Source organism: Pristiophorus japonicus, chromosome 17 (assembly GCF_044704955.1).
Source record: "Pristiophorus japonicus isolate sPriJap1 chromosome 17, sPriJap1.hap1, whole genome shotgun sequence".
NCBI lineage: Eukaryota > Metazoa > Chordata > Chondrichthyes > Pristiophoridae > Pristiophorus > Pristiophorus japonicus.
This window is the reverse complement of record NC_091993.1, coordinates 13887257-13910589: the sequence shown is the minus strand read 5'-3', so window position 1 is coordinate 13910589 and position 23333 is coordinate 13887257. Positions and strand designations below refer to the sequence as shown.

At 42.1% G+C, this 23333-nt stretch overlaps 1 protein-coding gene across 1 annotated transcript in view; it reads right to left on the bottom strand.

The window, feature by feature from the left end:
* Window positions 1–23333, bottom strand: part of LOC139228327 (WD repeat-containing protein 72-like) — a 173712-nt gene that overhangs the window by 56710 nt on the left and 93669 nt on the right. The window contains exon 13 of the mRNA XM_070859512.1: window positions 18977–19203. Coding sequence (XP_070715613.1) covers window positions 18977–19203 — 227 coding nt within the window. The remainder of the gene's footprint in view (window positions 1–18976; window positions 19204–23333) is intronic.

Here is a 23333-nt window from a genome sequence, read left to right as displayed (position 1 = left end):
CAACACTGCTCGAGGTGCCTGTAGGCAGAATGTATTTCTCAGAGTCCAGCCGCTCTTCACATTTTAGGTATGGTTTTAGATTGGCCCAGTTCAGTTCTAAGAATGAAAAACAACAATTTGAAATGGGACATTCTTTCCCAATTAACATCAGTACCACATTTTTGGAAGAACTACTTCAGTTTAGAAGCAGTGCAGAGACAGCATTTTCTTCTGACAGTATTCATTCATTAAATTAACAACTTATATTTATATAGCGCCTTTAACGTAATAAAACTATTAACCATCTCACATTCTTATTTCAATTTCAGTAAGTCCTGAAACTATTATGAATTATAATATTTATGTGGAGAGTTTGAGTAATTGTTACAAGAATAAGGGATTATTTCATTCAAACTTTTAGACTGTACAGCCTTAACTGCAGGTAGGAATTAAGAGGTGAAAATGCCATTGCTCCAGTCCTTACAGGAGCACTTATCTTAAAACTGTGATTTGCCACCCGTTAAAGATGGATGGATGGAAAATGACGGATTGCAAATGTGTAATTTTGCGATGTGCGCTCGGCACACATCAAAGAGCGACTCAGTCGCGTTTTTACCCTTTAAAAAAAACAAAATGGTAAGAATTGACATCTATATATGTTCTTTCAAATTAAGGCTATTAGAGTAATCAAGTTCACATCAAAGCCTACGAATGACTGCGATATTAACACTTAACTTGTTCAAATGATTTTGCAGTGTAGTCGTGAACTTGAGGTGATCCAAAATGCTCGCTGCCCGTGTCCTAACTCGCACCATGTCCCATTCACCCATCACCCTGTTCTCGCTAACCTACATTGGCTCCTGGTTGAGCAACGCCTCAAATTCTCTTCCTTGTTTTCAAATCCCTCCATGGCCTCACCCCTCCCTATCTCTGTAATCTCCTCGAGCCCCACAATTCTTCGAGATATCTGCTCTGCTCCAATTCTGGGCCTCTTGAATATCCCCAATTTTAAATCGCTCCACCATTGGTGGTTGTGCCTTCAAGCTCTGGAATTCCCTCCCTAAACCTCTCCAGCTCTCTACCTCTCTTTCCTCCCTAAGGATGCTCCTTAAAACCTACCTCTTTGACCAAGCTTTCGGTCATCTGCCCCAATATCTCCTTATGTGGCTAGGTGTCAAATTGTGTTTGATAACGCTCCTATGAAACGCCTTGGGACATTTTATTATGTTAAAGGTGCTAGATAAATGCAAGTTGTTGTAGTTTTACTGACGGCATTAATCTCATTCATTAGGCCTTCATCTAGTATTGTTGCAAACAGTAAATTCTATACTAAGAGGGGTATAGAGAGTTTAGCTGAAGAGTCCTGAATCGAAGTCAAGTCCTGAATTTACATGCTGATGATTACAAGCCTCCACGGAGAGAGTTTTAATATTATAAGCTAGACCACGGGATAGAAGGTGGGGGAGGGGAGCAGGATAAATTGCACTGGGACCAGGAGCCTTGCTTTCTACAAAGCGCACCTTCTATTGCCTAATTATGGAGCATCACTAGCTGAGGCCATCATGACTGGAGAACATGACGGTGGGAGCAGGAATGGGGACCATTAATAAAAAGAAAGAAAATTTAACATTGAACCCCTTTTGATAAATTTTGTGTGTCGATTTTTTTTTTTACTCAAAATGTTTTGTGGAAGAATAATTTGAAACCAGGCTCTTTGGAGCTTCACCTTTCATTTATGTCCTACATTGCTCTCGGTGTCTCGGATAACCAGTTTCGTCATTCCCATTGCAACCAATGATGCTAAGCAATTGTGACAACTATTTACACTGTAAATTGAACAGAAGCCTGGCTTAATACATGTCCAGTGCAAAAAAGTTTAGTGTTGCTAATCCAAATACTAACATTTCAATGGCACTTCCATCATGTCCACTATATTAAAGACTGGATCATTTGCTCATGTACAAAATGAAAAGCTGAAAAGGTGTCATATCCGGAAAATGATCAGTCATCCTTAAGCTTTAGTTCAGCTCTTTATTATGGATGAGGCCTACACCGTTTACTGGCTTTTACAATAATTTACATTAAAAACTGTAATATTGAAGCAATGACTAACTAACTGGAAACATTCAATGCATTTTGACTAAATTTGACTGAGCAATGTCCAAATACAGCTGGAATAAAACAGGAGACAGAGCTATAGCTTCTGTCTCATTGCTTGTAAAAATGTTTAATTCTACATTCTTGAATAAGTCAGGCCTGATATATCATTGTCAGCTATACTGAATGAATAATATATATTTTTTAAAGCTTACTTGCAATGATCATCTATTTATCTGTTGAAAGTCTGCATGTGCACTCACCCTCTCTGTGTATATTGAACTCTTGTTCAGTCACTTTTTTGTGCCAGTCACACATGTGTCATGTGGAGGGAGGGGAGGGAGGTGAATGGCCACATGGGAGAGGTGACAGGGAGGCAGGTGTAGGTAAAAGCGAAAAGTGAGTGAATAAAGAGACGTTTGCAGAGGGAAAGCGGGGAAGGACAGGAGCAAATGGAAATGGATTCAGGCAGGACGATGGCTCTCAGTAAAACACATTCCCTTTTACCACACTCATTCTCTTAATATAGTGATTAAAATCATGACTCAGTACTTTATCCTAACAGTCCTTACCCTCAATACTTCCATCCACCAGCTACTTGCTACTCTTCCCAAACTATTAACTCGCCCCCAGTGCACTTCACTTACCCAGTTGCCCAAACTACTCCCAAAATATAACCACTTCCCAAACACCACATTCTATCACGCACCAACACCACAACATGTCTGCTTCTTTATATAGCACCATACCCTCTGACTCTGTCAATAATATATTCAACACAAACAGTTACAAATTATGGAAGGGAGACTTGGATTTATATTGCAATTTATCGTATTTCAGAAATGTCTCAAATCACTTCACAAAGAATTGATTACTTTGACATCAATGACTGTTGTTGTGTAGACAAATATAGCTGCCATTTTGCACACAGCTAGATCACACACACAGCAAAGAGAATTGACTGGGTTAATCTGTTTTTAGTGGCGTTGATTGAAGGAAGAATATTGGCCAGGATTCCCTCCTCTTATTCAAATAGTGACATGGGGTCTTCAACACCTGCCTGTAACACTGAAAGAGACAGAGATGGCATCTTACCTGAAACACCTTCGATAATACAGCACTCCCTCAGAACTAAACTGGAGTGTCAGCCTACATTACACACTCATGTCAGGCAGTGGGCCTTATACACTGTCCTCACTAGTGAAATATTCTTTTGTCCTATAAGCATTCTGATTGTACCACGTCAGAATTACTTCCAACACAAATAAACAGTGGCTCACAATAGAGCTTTAAACCATCACAACAGAGGTCGTCACTCTGTGATTCAATATAAATGACTTCTAAAATGTAGAATTTCAGTACTGTGCAGTTGGTGCTTTGTTTCCAGCCACTAGTTAGACTGCAATTAATTTGTTTTGTAAGTATTTTTACATTTTTTCCTTCAGTCAAGTCACAGAGCTACTAATGATCTTTGTGCAGAAGTAGTCCTGCCTCACTAAGTGACGGTCACGGCCAAGGCTGAATGCAGTCTTGAACACTGGCTTAACATTTCGGAGGGTCTGGCCTTGAGATTTTCTGATATGTGGTGGGCGATGTTCCCCAGAAAATGTAGGCCATAAGGTAATTTCAAAAATAATGAAATTTTTTTTTTTTAAATCAATAAGTAAATAATAAAATACAAAGGGCAGTGTGCCTATATTCCCTAAACTTTTCAATTTATTAGTTAACGCCACAAAAAGATCTTACGCCCTTGGTGCAGGAATAACGTACTGAATCCCCAAAAGTCCAAACCTTGGGGAATGAAAGTGTGCCCCTGCGCTGTCTGCACCTGCAGGAGAAAGGTTTCAAATCACAGAGCATCCTCGGTCAAAACAGCCTCACAGTTATCTTGATGAAGGAGCCGCCATCTGCCTCCCAGTTGCCTTTACAGCAGCTTTTATTGACGTTTGTAGCTTCAACATTTTTGTCAGGCGATGCCAAGACGGCCGTTACTGCACACTGGAGATTCGCATGCAACAAATGATGGGCTTTAGTGCTGGAAACTGTCTTCCTTCTTCATTTACATTGCATGACTGTTTTATAAGGGCTGTGGGCTACCTTCATTGGGAGGATCAATACATAAAAGCTGCACACAGAACCAGAATCTGGAATGTGAACATTTAATAGTGTCCACAATGTCAGTGCAGCTTCATTCAACGCTTAATTGCACATTTGGGGAAGTTCAAGCAGCTCCTTCAGTTTGCACTGTGCAGCTTGTAAAACTGTTTAAATAGTCTATGTTTTAATTATGACACCACGTACCTGATCACAACTAATACAGCCGGGTGCAGCACGTGTTCAATAAGGAAGCGTCAATCAGCTGGGGCAACACAGTGCCCTATACTGTACAGACCTTCAAATGCTTCTCATCAGTGAACAAGTAATTAGAACACAGCAATTAGCCAATCAGATCACTGTTTCTCAGCCAGAATCACTCATTAACGTAGCAAGATTGTGAGGCACATTGCAAGGTTACTGTAATGCAAAATGCCATCCAGTGGCAACACAAGCACATAGCACACACGAGTTCGACAAAATCCTTATCAACACATGGGGGAGGGTAAAGCTCACAGCAGCAAAGTTTTGAATATTAGATCAACACTGTATTATATTTCCTTATTTTTACATTTGTTTGTGAATGTAGGCATCACTGGCATCGCCAGCATTTATTACCCATCCCTAATTGCCCTCGACTGGGTTGCTGGGCCATTAAGAGTCAACCACATTGCTGTGTGTCTGGAGTCACATATAGGCCAAACTAGGTAAGGACAGCAGATTTCCTTCCCTGAGGGACATTAGTGAAGCAGATAGCATTTTTTTTTTAAACAACAATCCGGTAGTTTCATGGTCACCATTACGGATGCTAGTTTTTTTTTAATTCCAGATTTATTTAATTAACTGATTTTAAATTCCCCAGCTGCTGTGGTGGGATTTGAACTCATATCTCACAGATTATTAGTCCAGGCCTCCGGATTACCAGCCCAGTAAGATAACCACTAAGCTACTGTTCCCTTTACTGCCAGATATATCTATATGTCTGTATCTCCTTCTCTGAGATTGCTCATGGTAAGCCAAGTAATGTGAAAGGAGCATTACAGCATGTATCGCACAATGTATTAATGTGCTGCCCAGTTGCAGCTGCGTTTACCCTGACTTATCCCTTTAAGGCCAGCAAGCCAAGCTGCTGCAAAGAGGCACATTCGAAGGCCAATTAACTGGCGGCGAGGAAAGTTTGCAGATTGGCAAGCAGAGGTCAGCAGATACCATGGACCGGAAACGTTAATCCATACCTTTCTCCATACACAGGGGTGGCCGAACCTGCTGAGTGCTTCCTGCATTTATTTCAGAATTTCAGCATCTGCAGTATTTCGCTTCTTTTTCCAAATGAAATAACTGGGTTTCTTTTTTTGTATCTTTGGCACATTGAACTGTGATGTATTTTGCTCAGTAAGACAATTGGCTCCTCTGAAACTGCCCGTAACTTCAACACATAGCGCATGGGCATCTAAACATGGAAATCCTGAAGTTGCGGTCAGTCATTCACTGCAGTGACACTGGCTGCGCTGTGCCCCCCGGCCCCCCAAATCAGAGAAAGCAGCAAAACTGACAAAAACATGGGCTGTTCCGCAGTAATATCGCTGTTAAATACCCCATTAAAAGTTAAGCCTTGTTGGATTAGGTGCAACTAGGGGTTTTAACAGTGTATTGACTGGTAAAGAAATGTTCTGCTCCTAAAAAACTAATGTTTATATTTGTGGAGTGTCAAATTTTTCCATAATGATAAAAATTACATTTTTTTTTTAAAGTTTTTTTTGTAAATTTTTTTTTTTTTTAAAGTCACAATTTTTATTTTGCTCTCTGCAACATTTTTTTTTAAAGTCTGGATAAAAGCAGCTTCTCATTTCTGGTTTCCTGTCTGTGAGAATTCCGCATTGTGATTGGCTGCTTAGACAGCTTGTTGACGTCTCTGCAGCATCACAGAAGGGATTCCCGTCACAGAGCGCTGAAATCAATTCACGGTCGAAAAAAGCAAACTCCTCGCCATGGAGACCGCGAGATCGCTGTGGGTAGCCGGTGAGCGTCGTCGCTTTGCCACGGACCGCAAATTCCGGGCCATCGTTACACGTAGTTAATTTCAGCGCATCCGAAAACTTACAGTAACTTGTTGGCGACAGGGACTCGGAAGAGGTTCAATCTGGAGACAGACGCAGGGAGATAAATAAACCTGCGAGGGTAAGGCGAGGGGTGCAGCGCATGAGCAATCCAATTTTTTCATGCCACGGGGCATGACAAAAGCAAAACCGCAGCTTGCTAATCTCCGCCTTACCGTCAAGAAGCCAAGTGGAAGCCTGGTGGTGCTTCGTCAGAGGGGGGAGGCCAGGGGAAGATCGGGATGGGAGACCGAGGGGAAGATCGGGAGGGGAGTCCAGGGGATGATCAGGAGCGGAGTCCAGGGGATGATCAGGAGCGGAGTGCAGGGAAAGATCAGGAGGGGAGACCGAGGGGAAGATCAGAAGAGGAGACCGAGGGGAAGATCGGGAGGGGAGTCCAGGGGATGATCAGGGGAAGATCGGGAGCAGAGTCCAGGGGAAGATCGGGAGGGGAGACCGAGGGGAGTCCAGGGGAAGATCAGGAGAGGAATCCAGGGGAAGATCGGGAGGGAAGACCGAGGGGAAGATCAGAAGGGGAGACTGAGGGGAAGATCAGGAGGGGAGATCGGGAGTGGAGTCCAGGGGAAGATCGGGAGCGGAGTCCAGGGGAAGATCGGGAGCAGAGTCCAGGGGAAGATCGGGAGCAGAGTCCAGGGGAAGATCAGGAGCGGAGTCCAGGGGAAGATCGGGAGCAGAGTCCAGGGGAAGATCGGGAGCAGAGTCCAGGGGAAGATCGGGAGCAGAGTCCAGGGGAAGATCGGGAGCGGAGTCCAGGGGAAAGATGAGGTGGGGAGACAGAGGGTGTTATGTATGTAAACCTGTAAATACCATGTCTAACCACCAGAGGGCTTATCTCCTGGAGTCCCAAGGATCCCACAATCCCTTGGAAGCACCTGTATATAAGGAGGCTTCACAGGCTGGAGAGGCACTCTGAGATCTGTAATAAAGGACTCCGGTCACACCTTACTTTGAGCTTGCCCCTGACTCTTTATTCAAGACATAACAGAGGGGGAGATCAGGGGGGAAGATCAGGAGGGGAGACCGAGGGGAAGATTAGGAGCGGGGACCATTCTACAACCTCTGCCCAATGACAATGTTGGCAGTGGCCCAGCAGCAGGTAGCCTGTCGACATTCTAGGGGAATGGTAAATGGTCTGAGGAAAGGCATGGATCAGGAGGGGTTTTTCCAGACGTTGTTCTTGACGGCCGCATCTAATTTACCGACTGGGGCGGAAGTGTGGGCATTGCACCAGGACTGACGGCAGGACCACACTGATCGCCAGCAGCCAGGCGCTACTGGTTTGTGCTGCTGGTGAACCTCAAATTAATTTTCGGTCGGGGCGCTAAACACTGGGCTCCCAGTTGGTAACCTCTTACGCTCCCATTAACTGGCCGCTAACTGAGGCGTTAAGGCAACCGAAAATCCAGCCCAAAGAATGTGAAAAATTAAAGCTGATAATGTTTTAGTGCTGTGTGCCGCTGTTACACACGGCCAGTGTAACAAGTACAGCTCGGAAGCAATTAAGCAGTAAGCTGAAGATTCAATGCCATGAGCAATGATGTGGGATTTCTACGCTGCATCGCCATGGAACACAGGGAAATTAAAAGTTGCATTAACACATAGCCTGAAGTACTATTGACTAAATGTGCCCATATTTGCAGGCAACACATAATCCTCTGACCCAAATCATCATAATTCCCTTCAGATGCACCGTGCTGCCAATCTCATTAGCAGAATTTATTTTCCCACTGTCCTGCTGTGACGGGATCACAGAAACAGTGACATTTACAGCACGGAAGGAGGCCAATCGGCCCGTAGTGTCCGTGCCGGCCGACAAAGAGCTATCCAGCCTAATCCCGCTTTCCAGCTCTTGGTCCGTAGCCCTGTAGGTTACGGCACATCAAGCGCACACACAAGTACTTTTTAAATGTGGTGAGGGTTTCTGCCTCTACCACCCTTTCAGGCCGTGAGTTCCAGATCCCCACCATCCTCTGGGTAAAAACATTGCTTCTCAAATCTCCTCTATTTAAGGGATAAATTCCCCTTAAATTTTTGCCAGGGTGTTTCCCTTCGAACTTCAGCTAGATTTCCAGAGTTGTCCTTAAAAGCACACCAGACCTGAGGCACACAAGAAAAAAAAATGCATACTTACTTCGTAACACGAACTTTTGGACTGGGCCAATTGCATTTCTTTTCAGCGCAATTTAATACAACCGCTTCAACAGCAGTAAGGAAGAGGGCAGACAGCTTGATCAAAATTCTCTCCGTACAGGGAAGATTTCCTTTGTTTATGGGTTCAGTACAAATAGCAAACAAGTAAATCTTCCTTGATAGTTCTCTGTAGATCTCCCAGCTGATTAGAGTATTGATATGAGCAGTTATGTTATATGATCAGAATGCATCTCCTCAAATCACCATTCTCGTCAGCAGGGAGACTGATAAAGGGCATCTGTGAAACTTGACTTAAAACACTGAATAGAATTTTTGCTACTCCACACCTGCTAAATAGCTCCTTGTGATGTAGCTTTTCAGATGTCAAGATTAATTTCTTATATCATCATAAAGTAGAACTGCCTTCTGTGATTCCACATAATTAAATATAGATTATGAATGAGAATGAAGTGATAACAAGGCACCCTTTAACATGCAAGAGATTAGTCAATCTTTGTCTGCTTTCTTGCAGAATTCCAGTTGCATGCTTTGAATACTGAAAGAGTAATTTAAATACTTTGCCAATTTGCTCACTCCTCCCTGGCAGGTAATTACAGTCGCAGTGCAGAGAGTTTCATTGCTGTTCAGCCTGAGGCCTAGTATAGGGTATTAGTGAGGCCGCACCTGGAGTACTGCGTGCAGTTTTGGTCACCTTACTTAAGGAAGGATATACTAGCTTTGGAGGGGGTACAGAGATGATTCACTAGGCTGATTCCGGAGATGAGAGGGTTACCTTATGATGATAGATTGAGCAGACTGGGTCTTTACTCGTTGGAATTCAGAAGGATGAGGGGTGATCTTATGGAAACATTTAAAATAATGAAAGGGATAGACAAGATCGAGGCAGAGGGGCTGTTTCCACTGGTCGGGGAGACTAGAAGGCACAGCCTCAAAATACGGGGGAGCCAATTTAAAACCGAGTTGAGAAGGAATTTCTTCTCCCAGAGGATTGTGAATCTGTGGAATTCTCTGCCCAAGGAAGCAGTTGAGGCTAGCTCATTGAATGTATTGAAATCACAGATAGATAGATTTTAACCAATAGGGGAATTAAGGGTTACGGGGAACGGGCGGGTAAGTGGAGCTGAGTCCACGGCCAGATCAACCATGATCTTGTTGAATGGCGGAGCAGGCTCGAGGGGCTAGATGGCCTACTCCTGTTCCTAATTCTTATCTTATCTTATGTTAGTATCACACTTGCTTCACCATGATAATCACCTGGGAGAGGGAGGGAAGGATGGGCCTTCTGAACATGTAGGAAACGGTAGCATAGTAGTTGTGTTACTGGACTAGCAATCCAGAGGCCTTGACTAATAATCCAGAGACGTGAGTTCAAATCCCGCCACGGCAGCTGGGGAATTTAACTTCAGTTAATTAAATAAATCTGGAATAAAAAGCTAGCGTCATTAATGCTGACCATGAAACTACCAGATTGTTGTAAAATCCCATCTGGATCACTGATGCCCTTTAGGGAAGGACATCTGCCATCCTTACCCAGTCTGGCCTATATGTAACTCCAGACTCACAGCAATGTGGTTGACTGACAGGACCTAGCAAGCCACTCAGTTGTATAAGACGGCTCACCACCACCTTCTCAAGAGCAATTAGGGATGGGCAATAAATGTTGCCCACATCCCATGAACGAATAAAAGAAAACATACAACAGGTACCCGAGAGAGAGTCAGAGGGCTGTAAACTTTGTAAGCCGACAGAGATTCAGTTGGCATAAAAAAACCACAAAAGACCAACCTTGAATACATGAAACCAATGGTATTCTGTTTTTCAGCAATGTTTTGATGCAATACGAAGAGAGACTTTTGGCAGGAAAAGTACTCTCCTTTTTGACATTAATACTACAGTCCAAATAATAACTTTCAGAAAATAACAAAAAAGTCTGCCTAACATTTTTCATCAAACTCTTTAATGGCCCGACATTATTATATGTGGTGTGCACTGAATATCAAATTAATTTTTAGAATGAGTTATGATGGCTCTCCTGACTACATTGCTTAGAGGTTAGATCTTCCTTAGTTAAAAGGACCAATTACTGCACACAATACTGTCGCCAAGTGCATATCCTTTACAGCTCCTGGTGAAACCCATTGCTACGTTTCAACTCAAGTAACTCAATAAGGATCCAGGAGACATCAAATTTCAGACCGACATCCTTCAACTTGCGAATCTCCACAAACCATTGCATTGTTAGCGAGGACTGCCCAAGGTCTCCCTTCAATAGACCTCCTCATTTTCCATTCATTACAATCAGCCCAGGACAAATGTGGTACAACGTGTTGCTGGTGTCTGTAGCTTAAAAGGGAAATTCTATTTAACACAAATTTTAAAAGATATTGCATTTTGTAACTGAAGCAGGAATGAAGTGCTTCGAGAGTATCCTGTGAGCTTGACAAGATCCTGTGGGCTATGTTTCACCTTAGCAAACTGGAGAAGAGCCAGGAAACGGGCTGCTAAGTGCATGTGCTTGCTTTACAATGCTTCTTTTATATTCCTATAAAAAGATATTTGCCTGAATAACAGAAGTAATTAATTTTTGAAGCACTTTGAGAAATGAGAAGCTGCTATATAAATGCAATTCACTCTGTTCACTGTGCTCTGCCCGAGGGCAGGTCCTAACTCAAGTCTCACAACAACAACAACAACAACTTGTATTTATATAGCGCCTTTAACACAGTGAAACATCCCAAGACGCTTCACAGGAGTGTTATGAGATTTAAAAAATTTGACACCGAGCCGCATAAGTAAAAATTAGCGCAGGTGACCAAAAGCTTGGTCAAAGAGGTATGTTTTAAGGAGTGTCTTGAAGGAGGAAAGAGAGGTAGAGAGGCGGAGAGGTTTAGGCAGGGAATTCCAGAGCTTGGGACCTAGGCGGCAGAAGGCACGGCCACCAATGGTTGAGCGATTATAATCAGCGATGCTCAAGAGGGCAGAATTGGAGGAGCGCAGACATCTCGGGGGGGGGGGGGGGGATTGTGGGGCTGAAGGAAATTACAGAGATAGGGAGGGGCGAGACCGTGGAGGGATTTGAAAATAAGGATGAAAATTTTGAACTTGAGGCGTTGCTTAACCGGAAGCCAATGTAGGTCAGCGAGCACAGGGGTGATGGGTGTGCGGCACTTGGTGCAAGTTAGGACTTGAGAGTCTTGAGCATTTTACTATGGAACAGTAGCCGAGCTGGTTTCCCATTGCCTTCCTCATGGTTTTGATCTTCTCCAAGGTGGGCTGCAACCTGGGTTAAAGAGCCCTACTTACCTTTTTCAATGTTGGTGGGGGGGGGGGAAAGGAGGGCTGGGTGGTGGGCACCCGCACCCATCAGACACAAGTACCCTCGCTGGACGTCGATCCAGTATTCAGAGCCGCTGTTGTCTGGAGTGGTGCCCATGCGCCAACCCTCTGACTCAGAGGCAGGAATACTGCTGCTGCGCTCGTGGTCACTCTGTCTAGATGTGGGTCCCCTACTGGATGTCCTCACACCGGGGCTATCTGAAGTGAGGTTCGAACCCTTCACCTCTGACCCAGAGGCAGGAATGCTGCCATTGTTAAAGGCCCACACCTTCAATGCAAGTATATATTTTTAATAAATTAAAATGTGGACTTTCTCTTTTTGAGTTCCATAAAGCAAAGACTAAACACTTAGCAGATTCAATTTTAACTTCGTAAATTAATCTCTTGTAGATTGGAAGCGAACTCTTACAATGTAAATGATATAATTTACTTCCTGCTATTAATATATCTGAAAAGGGTACAGGTGATAAAACAGTGACACCAAAGATTAATATTTAATACAGAAATGTTAACAATTTTATTTAAGCGCAGATCTGCACAGAAATGACCGTTTGCAGGATGTCATTTGCCAAACACCTTCCAGAGGCGGGCAAAGCAAGCGCTTAGCTCCCCTACTGAAATCACCGCAGTATTACATGAGGTCTAGATTCTGTGCTAATACAAAAGCAAAATACCGGATGCTGGAATCGGAAATAAAAACAGAAAATGCTGGAAATCTCAGCAGGTCCAGCAGCATCTGTGGAGAGAAACTGAGTTAATGCTTCAGGTCGGGGACCCTTTGTCAGAATGGGAAAAGTTTGAGATGTAACAGGTGATCCCGCCGTTCACACCACATCTAGACTTCTCTTTTGGGGTTGGAATTCGCTTGAAAACGCTGCTGGTTAGCATCACTGTTAGACCGGCTAATGGGCGGCAAAGGCCTATCTTCGACGGTAAGTGGCATCTACGTCTCATCTTAAATTGTGTAGGCTCTTTGGCAGAGGCGCCAAGAGGCAAGGCTGCGCTGGCTAACACCAACCACGTGGTGATGTCATCCAGCGAGCAACATCTCTGTGACGCCTCTGTCGGGACATTTGCTTTGTACGGATGTGCTGTAACAGCAGGCGGCCGTACAGCCAGGAAAAAGTGGTCATAGAAGAGCGGATCTCGGGCGGAATCACCCAGAAAGGAAGGCACATTTTTTTGCTTTATTCACTGCTGCCTGTTTTCAGTGGGGAAGTGTGTGTGGATCGGAGAAGTTTTAGTTCTCTTCTTTTCCTTCCCGTTTTTTTTCTGGCATGGCGGCAGCAGCCTCCCGGGGGGTAAATTCAGTCGGCCTCCTGAGCTCCCGCCCGTGGAGGAGTGTGCAACGCCACCTTTTAGCGCTGCTCTCTCATCTTTGAGCGTAAAAACCGAATTTAGGACTGAGGCCGCGCCTGACGCCCGGCACTAAAATCAGCACTCGGGCGTTGACACCGCCTCAAAAACGGCCATAACGAATTTCGCCCCCTTTGTTTCTTAACTTGTCCCATTACCATCTCATTTTTGCCCATTGTCCCTTTTATCTTCTGCCTTCCACCCTATCACAGACCTTTCCTGTTGTTCTTTCCTCCCCTCCCCCTTTCACTGTCCCTGCACTTCCTTAAGAACCCGTTACACCGCGAGCTTTGCCAGTTCTGACGAAGGGTCCCAGACCTGAAAGGTTAACTCTAATGTTTCTCTCCACAGATGCTGCTGGAACTGCTGAAATTTCCAGCATTTTCTGTTTTTATTCCAGGTTCTGTGTTCCTAGTTTAAGTACATCGGCAGCTTTCGAGGATTAATGCTGCAGTTTAATCAGGAAATATCCCTTTGGTTTCGTCTCCACGACCTACCGTAAACTTTACTCCTAAACGCAGTTACAAGGCACTGGAGCATTCTCAGAACCACGGGCAGAACGGCTGAGGCAGCAATCATATGTTGCGCTGGTGCTCAAACTCGAAACATCTGTGAAAGGCACAGAGCAGCAACAAGGACCCAGCAAGGGGTTTAATTCAATGATAAAATTAGAGCACAAGCACAAAACCATACAATTGCAGCTCATTCCAATGGAAAACTAAAGATTTTCTTATATAAATCATCGCAACAAAAAGCAGGTTGCCAAGTACAAGAACCAAATATTGATTTTTTTTTTGTGACGCAGTAAAGCATCTCCTCGCTATTTGGTTGCTGTCAAAGACACTGTTTAACAGCTGGAGTCAAATTGCACTATTTACAACAAGAGCTGCTGTCAAGTGGACCATAAGTATTCTCTCAACACGTTATTCAAATGGTGCTTCACCACAGAAATTGTCGACTTCACCTAAATTGAAGCACGGTCCATGTAAGACACTTTTCATAGCCCACCAAAGTACTAAACCGGCAGTCTAGTTCATGAATGAATTGGATAGCTGTCCCGATTGTGTTTTATTTTAATCTGGCAAAAAGAATTCATTCGAGCCAAGTCACAAAAGCCCTACAAATGTACTGTGCATCTTAATTCAACTGAATTTGTTACACTGCATTAAAAAAAAGCCTCCCACTGCCCCCCCCCCCCACCCCCTCTCAATCATTCGAGAGCTCTGCAGCACGTGCACCAACAAAGGCAGAGTTGAAAAAGTCAAAGCAGCATGAAATCAAAGTTTTCTTCCATTGTACTTACGGCCGATTGTCAGTGAAACGGTCTCAGACAAAAGTGGAAACAAGTGCTGAATAAGGATTTATAGTGCTGGTCGTTCAGCTGAAAGTAGCTCTTTGATATTCCGTTACAATGGTGTGCATAAATAATCCGAGGTGGAATTTGAAATCTTGTCTCCGGATTACTAGTCCAGTAGTATTACCACTATGCTACCATTCCCGGAATTAAAAGTAAACATACTACTTCCAAAATCAGAGGAGTTGAAATTTTTGTATTTGTTTTGTAGCAATTCAGTGAGTCGAGAAATATTTGTTGATTCTTTACTGTTGTTTAAGTTTTACTTTTAAATAAACCTGATTCACAGATTATAATCTGTACCAGTTTATTCTTCCACTGTCCAAAGACTGGAATGCAAGAGACATGGCATTTCCAGTGAGCACATTACAGTCACAAGGATGTTCTGTTCAACCCGAGGGAATGGTACATTGCCAGATATCATGGGACAGATTTTGGTGGAGCGGTGCTCAGTTAGTTAAACATTTATATGGACATCGGAACAGGAGTAGGCCATTTAGCCTCTCGAGCCTGTTCCGCCATTCAATGAGATCATGGCTGATCTGTGACCTAACTCCATTTACCCTCCTTTGCCCCATATCCCTTAACACCTTTGGTTAACAGAAATCTATCGTCCTCAGATTAAAATTAACAATTGACCCAGCATCAACTGCTATTTGCAGACGAGAGTTTCAAACTTCTACCACCCTTTGCGTACGGAAATGTTTCCTAACTTCACTGCTGAAAGGCCTGGCTCTAATTTTTAGGCTATGTTCCCGTGTCCTAGATTCCCCAACCAGCAAAAATAGTTTCTCTCTAACTGCTCTATCAGTTCCCCTTAATATCTGGAATACTTTGATCAAATCACCCCTTAATCTTCTAAATTCCAAGGAATACAACCCTAATTTGTGTAACCTCTCCTCGTAATTTAACCCTTGACGTCCAGGTGTCATTCTAGTAAATTTACGCTGCCCTCCTTCCAAGGCCAACAGATCCTTCCTAAGGTGTAGTGCCTAGAACTGAACACAGTACTTCAGGTGTGGTCTAACAGGGCTTTGTATAGCTGTAGCATAACTTCGAATCCATTGTATTCTCATTCTCTAGATATAAAGGCCAGCATTCCATTAGCCTTTTTGATTATATTCTACATAAGAACATAAGAAATAGGAGCAGGAGTAGGCCAGACGGCCCCTCGAGCCTGCTCCGCCATTTAATACGATCATGGCTGATCCAATCATGGACTCAGGTCCACTTCCTTACCCGATCCCCGTAACCCCTTATCGGTTAAGAAACTGTCTATCTCTGTCTTAAATTTATTCAATGGCCCGGTTTCCACAGCTCTCTGAGGCAGCGAAGTCCAGAGATTTACACCCCTATGAGAGAAGAAATTCCTCCTCATCTCTGTTTTAAATGGGCGGCCCCTTATTCAAAGATTATGCCCCCTAGTTCTAGTCTCCCCTGTCAGTGGAAACATCCACTCTGCATCCACCTTGTCAAGCCCCCTCATGATCTTATACGTTTTGACCGCATGTCCATGACATTTTAATGATCTGTGCACATGAACCCATAAGTCCCTTTGGACCTCCACTGCTTCTATCTTTTCACCATTTAGAGAGTATTCTGATCTATCCTTTTTAGGTGCAAAGTGGATGGCCTCGCACAGTTTTGCCCATTCACCTAATCTATTAATATCTCTTTGTAATTTTATGCATCCATTTACACTGCTTACAATGCTGTCTATTTTTGTGTCATTGTCAAACTTAGATATGTGGCTTTCTATCCCGTCATCTAAGTCGTTCATAAATACAATGAACAGTGAAGGCCTGTGGGACGCCACTAGTCACATCCTTCCAATGAGAGCACCTGCTCATTATCCCTCTACTCTGTCTCCTGCCACTCAACCAATCTTCTAAGCAGGTCAATAATTTGCCCTCAATTCCATGAGCTTCAACTTGTTAAACAGTCTCTTATGAGGGACTTTATCGAATGCCTTCTGGAGGTCCATATAAATAACATCCATAGACATTCCCCTGTCCACTGTTTCAAAAACTTCAATCGGGTTCATCAGGCATGACCTACGCATTACAAATCCATGCTGGCTCTCTCTGATTAGCTGAAAATTTTCACGGTGTTCAGTCATTCCATCCTAATTATAGACTCTAATAATTACCCGACAACAGATGTTAGGCGAGTTGGGCTATAATTCCGTGGTTTACCTCTCTCGCCTTTCTTAAAGAGTGGAGTGACATGCAATTTTCCGATCGAAAGGAACCCATCAGCTCGAAGGATTTTTGGCCTGTAAGCTGCTGGAAGTGCGAGTGTAGCGAGGGCAATGGGGTATCTGGGACTTTAATGAACAGTGGGACTAATGAGATTTAAGGACTGAGAAAGAAACAGAGGAATGGGCGAGAGGGAAATAGGCTGAATTAGGGTAAAAACTGGTACAGAAAGAGAAATAAAGAGAGGGAAAGAAAAATTGGATTAAGAGAAAGAAAAACGACAGAAAGGAAAAGTAAGAAAAAACTTAAAATTTAAAAAGTTACATTTCTCTAACAACAAGTTACTACGTATAGAAATGAGACTCCACAGTTTAAATTGTTCCCTTTCTGGGCCATATGTTTTGAGTGGCATTGCAGGAACATAAATCTCCCCATTAAAAAGGTACTTATGCTGTTAAGTTCCAGCCTTAACTTTCTATGGCGAATTTAATGGGCAATTAATTTACAAATGCAGCACTATCCGCTGGTAAATATATTAAAATGATCCAACTACCATGAGTCACAATTTTTTATATACAAATTTTGTGTCACACTTTGAAAAGTATTTAAAAAAAACAATAGAAAGAAAATCATTTGCAACATATAGTATTGGACCGGATTTTGCGGTCAGACATTTTGTGGGCTTTTTCACTGTGACCTGCGGTTATTAGAGAGTCAAAACAGCACAGCGCCCTCTAAAGGGGATTTGAGGACTATGTGGAGAGGACAAGCAACAGTGTGTCGCCACAACCAATCCGATTGAAGAGTCCTTACTGAGGTGCGCAGAGTCAAAACCAGGAAGTATAAGTTAGAATATTTAATTCAATGCCAATTCATGTACAGAAAGTGAAATAAACAGGAAAAGATGGGATAAAAGAGGGAGATAAGAGACAAAAAGAAAAAGTAAAAGCATTTTTTTACTTTAATTTTAATGAAAGCCTGAAGGAATGAGACTCTACAGTTGTAAAAGTACATTTTCAGTGCTAGAGAGTTTGGCAGTAATTAAGACTTGCCACGAATGATCCATTTAAGTTGTGTGGCCGCACTGCGTTCCAGGGAACCCGCTCAGTTGGCTTTTAAAATGTAAAAACTGCACATGGGCAGTATTTTGAATGGCCCACACAACCCCTTAAAGAGGCCCCGTAACGCCAAAACAAATTACAGTGAACATTGCCTACCACGCCATTAAAAAATTCATTTACACTTGAATGGACAAGCCCTAGCATTTCCTGGCGTGTTTAGTGGGTATCTAGTGGGTAAGTACCGCAATTTCACACCATTCATGTATTTGAAAGCTGAGACTCTTGTTATAGCGAATCTTTGGAAGGAGCAACTCAGACAGCTACTTCCTGATTTCTGCGCTTAACTGCGCGTGTGTGGACATCAGAAGTTGCTGTGTGATTTACTCCTCAATAACGGTGAACAATGGTAGCCTCACTGTTATTCTTACTGCAAAATCTGGGCCAATGAAACATTTCCAGCAACAGAATTCAGAATGTTTGCAGTCTGGAATTGAGTTGAGCAACCACTCTTTTTAAAAAAAGTATGACCTCTAATGGATTGGAGCATCGACCACATTCAATTAGAATCAACTGATTTTAACAACACAGCACCATATAATTCTACTTATAAAGTAGCATATCCTCTAATTTACTGTGAGCAGTGCCTCGAGACATATAAACTCGATAGTGTTGCATCTCAGGCACGCCTGTCACACACAAAGGTGATGCACTTTATTTTTAATTGTTTTTGTATCTGCAACAAAGGAATCCAGTTGTTGCATGCAGCCTGAAAATTACAAGCAGTTACAACTGCCCTCTGATTAACCTCCGCACTTTATATGTAGCTATAGTTGCCTGCACTTGCCTATTGAAAGTAGTATCAAAAAGGAACATGCCAGGTTAGTAGGTGAGCATCACGTGCTCCAGAACCCAAACTATGTTTCGGAGCTACACAAGAGATCCACTAGTTATATTCAATTAGCTTAGCAAGTCTTTACCTCTATAAGAAATATTTAAGGGAACTTCCTGTAAGCCGGTTAAAAGCATATTATTGGTGACGCGGAGTAAAATATTAATATTTCACTTTGATTGATGGTAATATAAGCCTGATGTGAAGTCTTACTGGCAAAGGTACGTTCAACATCCTGGCATTAGCATTCACAAGCCATTTGTCTTCTGATACAAACTTAATGACAACCTTCATTATGGAAACATAAGAAAATGAAATACCTCTATTAAAATGGCTTTAGTTACCTTCTCGGAAGACCTCGAGCTATCTGTAGTGTAAAAAGCAGGTGGAGATGTGCTGAATTTGAACGAACCAGATTGTTTGTAGCTAGCGTTCTTCTTCTTGATTGGATCAAGCGGTCTAGCTCCCGTGGATACAGAATCCATTGCATTCATGAATGTAGATGATGAGTCATCACATGAACCAATGATTGCCTTTGCTACATCACCAGTCTCATGTCGATCAAGGGCACCTGACAATAGAGTTAAGAACATTTCCATTAGTAATGTAGAAACAAGGCATCTTCACACTGACTGCTTCTGCTCGCTTTCTTCCAACTGAACAAGTGCACATTGACGTAGGAACATTTTTGGGACTAACTGACAAGACTAGCTCTATAAACTATGAACATTCAATAAATAAACAAAAGTTCTGATAGCATTTTTTTTAAGTCACTGATTGTTAGAAACTAAAGATACCTGAAAATGTATCTGGTTATGCGACTAAAACTGTGACACGAAGAATGCTGTGTTTAAATGTTTATGTTTGAACTGGAGATGAAAAGTCTCCTCAGACTAGATAGATGCTTAGAAGTGCTAATGTTTTGGTTTCCTGCGGAGAATATAGTATTCTGTACTATATACAATCTCCGTGTTGCTAAGCGATTATCAGTTGTTTTTAAGTTAAGACTTGCACCTTGTTTATGTATTTTATGTATAATGCTAAGGTAGGAATTGAAGTTAGCTTAACAGAACTGCTTGCAAAGATAACGTAAAGAAGTTGGGGAAGTTAGCATAAACAATATCTCAAAATGGAGCAATTTGCTCGATCATAAAGACAGGTAACAACCGATTGAAGTGTTACATAGCTCTGCTTTGGGCCTCAGAGTTGAATGGGTACAAGGCTAAGCCTTGTATTAATGGTACCTGAGAGGATAGCGATGAGAGAGATAAGACAAATTCCAAAGGAAGAACTTTCGGTAAGTATAAACAGAAAAAGACATAACAAGATCATGAAACAAGCCTCTTCTCATTATAGCAGGTGATATCATGGTGTACATTATGGGGGCAATTTTGTGAAGTTCCATTTCCTGTGCAGCCAGTACAGGTCAGAAAATAAGGGTTATAATGCTGCAGCCCTATCTCTGCTACTGTATGCACTGCTTGCAAGGATCTGCACTGGGAAATTTCCCCCAAATCCAAATCTGATTTAAAGTAGAATGGAATAACTGTTATGTTGCTGTCTAGCTAAATAACATGCTAATTTCTTTTCTTTTCTCCTCTATCCCCAGAATATGCACCATGCCCCAGTACTGGCTGAGAAAGCTGTCCCTATTCCTCTGGCTGTATCTGTGGTAATATGTTAATATCTTCTCCTTTGTCAAGCCTAGTAAGCATTACTTTGATCTGGATTAAAATAGTCATTTATCAATTTGATTGGTATGGTGCATGATTTCCTCATCAAAACCCTTCACAAGGTCCTTGAAAACCCTCAAAAATAGGACCACTACTTCTTTGCTAAAATTAACAATGGCGGGGATTTTGCGCCAATTGTTGGGGCAAAGTATGAGGAGCTCTGCATGTTTTAATGTTGTATGTGACCAGGTAAAATATCTCCATTTCCCAGCATCAACACCCCTCACCTCAATGAGCACAAACATAAAGCGGGAATTATCAACACACCAAAGGGATGTTATCACAGACTTCTTAATGGCCAGCTTCAGAATTCAATTGCTGGAGCCCTGGGATCAAGTCAGATGCATTAGGCAATAATGTACATCATTGCTGAATACAATGTGCATCATTGGTGGATTTAAGGAGATAACTTACAATAGAGGAAGAGTTAGAAGGAAAGTGCTGGCAGTGTTATTGCTCAATAAACATCTTCCAAGACACACTCCTAAATCTAATAACATTTTAATGCTCCAATTTATAGTGATGCTCCATTTCAGTCTTATATTCTTCTGCCGCCCCACCAAAAAAATCTTTTGTTATTTATAGCTCAGTAGACCCATAAATACTGCTCTATTCAGACTCAAACAATTGTGTTGTAATGTCACATTGGCAGTCTCCGATCTCCGGGGGAAATTATCGAGAGATAACATTTTAACATTATTGTTTAATAATTTAAGTCCTTAATGCATTTAACAGCTACTTCCACTTTGCAATTTACATATTTCTTCGATTGACCAATCTTGCCTTTGCATTCCTTGCAACTTGGCAATGTGCATACAGATAATTTTACATTGACACTAGTTGACAATCTGACCAGAGAACATCATAAGCAAGAAACAAGAGCCATTTTGCCCACTGGTGGAGTACAAATACGGGGGCGATGTCATGCTAATACTGTACAGTACTCTGGTCAGCCCACACCTCGAGCACGGTGTCCAGCTTTGGTCACTGAGCCGCAAGGGAGACATTCAAGCCATAAAAAGGTGCTGCGGACAAGAAGCACATGGCTAATCCCTAGATTAAGAGGACTGAGTTATGAGCAACGATCGCAGCCTTAACACTCACCAGTATATTTATCATGAAGGTAAAATAACACAAGTCTGAAGCAACAATCACCAGGATAGAATTTATTGTGCCAAACTGAAAACAACACCAATCAATGTCCAATCAAAACCCATTAACAAGCCCTTAGTTGTCATTAGTAGTCAGGGTTAAGAGAATGACAGAATGTTAGTGCTAATAAATACTTTTGTCACAAACTGAGAAACTCAAAATAGTATTACAAGCACCCGCTGAGACAGCTAGTTCCTTTTTACCTCATTCTAATGTCTCTTAATTCCCACCTCCCTGGGCCCCAGCAGTGCAAACGGATTTCCTTATGATCACAACTTTCAAAATCATTTATTTAATGAAAATCCAATGTAGAATGTGACATGGAAACATCAAACTGTAACTACCTTTGTAAACAAGGCATAATGGGATAAAAAGCAGTCAGTTGCACTTCGATTTTTTTTTCACCAACATCTTAAAGCATTTAATCATGGGAAAAAAAATGAGGATAATCAAATTCTGCCAAAGATTCCACATCATTAGCCTGTCTGTTCCTTTTTCGGATGCTGATGGACGTGCTGTATATCTCCAGAGTTTAGGGTTCCTATTTTGCACAATCAAGTATTTTTGGCTGTTGCCAAAATAAAAATGCCATGGATGCATTGATGATAAAAGAACTGGTGAGAAAATTTACTTGGGTCTCAGCGAGTGTAAAGGATTGAAAGCTGCACGTCTCATGATTCAATTGTGATGCTTTGTAAAATATGCATTCTTTCAAAATGTTTTCTTTCAGCTTCTAAATATTCAGTTTAACCCCAGTAATGAATACAAATGTACAAAGCAATTGATCACAATCATACTGCAAAAGCAATGTCATCCATAATGTTTGTTAGCGCGAATGTTTTCCTGAAAGAATCACTTGCCAATCTGGGTTGGTTCCAATTTCAAAACGGTCTTTATTACACCGGCGGGGAAGAAGCCACTGGGTTACTCCAGGCACTTCTCTCCGCTAAACAAAGAAATTCATCGATACTTTTACGTGTTACAACACTTGGCTACAATTACTCAACCCATCTCGGCTGGACACAATCCAATCACAACGATTATAGATTACATACAGGTTTCTTTTGGAATTGACCCCTAAGCATCAAGGGGGCTGCATGATCAGTTCATGGTTTTGCTAAGAATTTCTCATGGTCTCGTGATGTGGTCAGGCCCAGCCTTATCTATTGCCCTTGGGTCTGGTGTGTTCTGTTTTATTTTTTATTCTGACCATCCCACCATTTCCTCTGTCTGTCAGGTGAGTCTTCTTTATTTTATTATGAAATTCAAATTAGTAAGGTCCAGTGTAAAACAGCTGTCAATGGAAAGGGTTAACTCCTTTACAGGTTTGTAAGAAGGCCTGATGTCATTGCATGACTTTGCGTAATCATCCAAATCTTTATGCCTTCAAAACTTGCTTAGAAATTAGGAATCCGTTAAAACAGCAGAAATAATAAAAATCTTCTCATCGGGAAAGACAGCATCTTAGATTAAACTCCAATTTTTTCTAAACTTTTAACTCAAATACTTGCCAAAGATTTTTTTTAAATTGATTTAAAACAAGACCACAAATTTTTAATAGCTATTTTGTTTACTAAAATCCAATTTTTACATAAGCTGTATACATTCCAACATTTCGGCTTTTTTTACTGTCCCGTTCACTGGGCAAATCTTGTGTTTTATTTCTCTCTGCTTTGTTTTTGTCTTTTCCATAACTAGAACAGAGTCTAGCACGTAGGCTTTGAAAGCTGCTTTCTGTTATCTCAAATGTTATAGTTTCAAGGCCATTACATTGTCCTTTGTTCTAAACTGCTAAAGCCTGCTGTTTTAACACTTT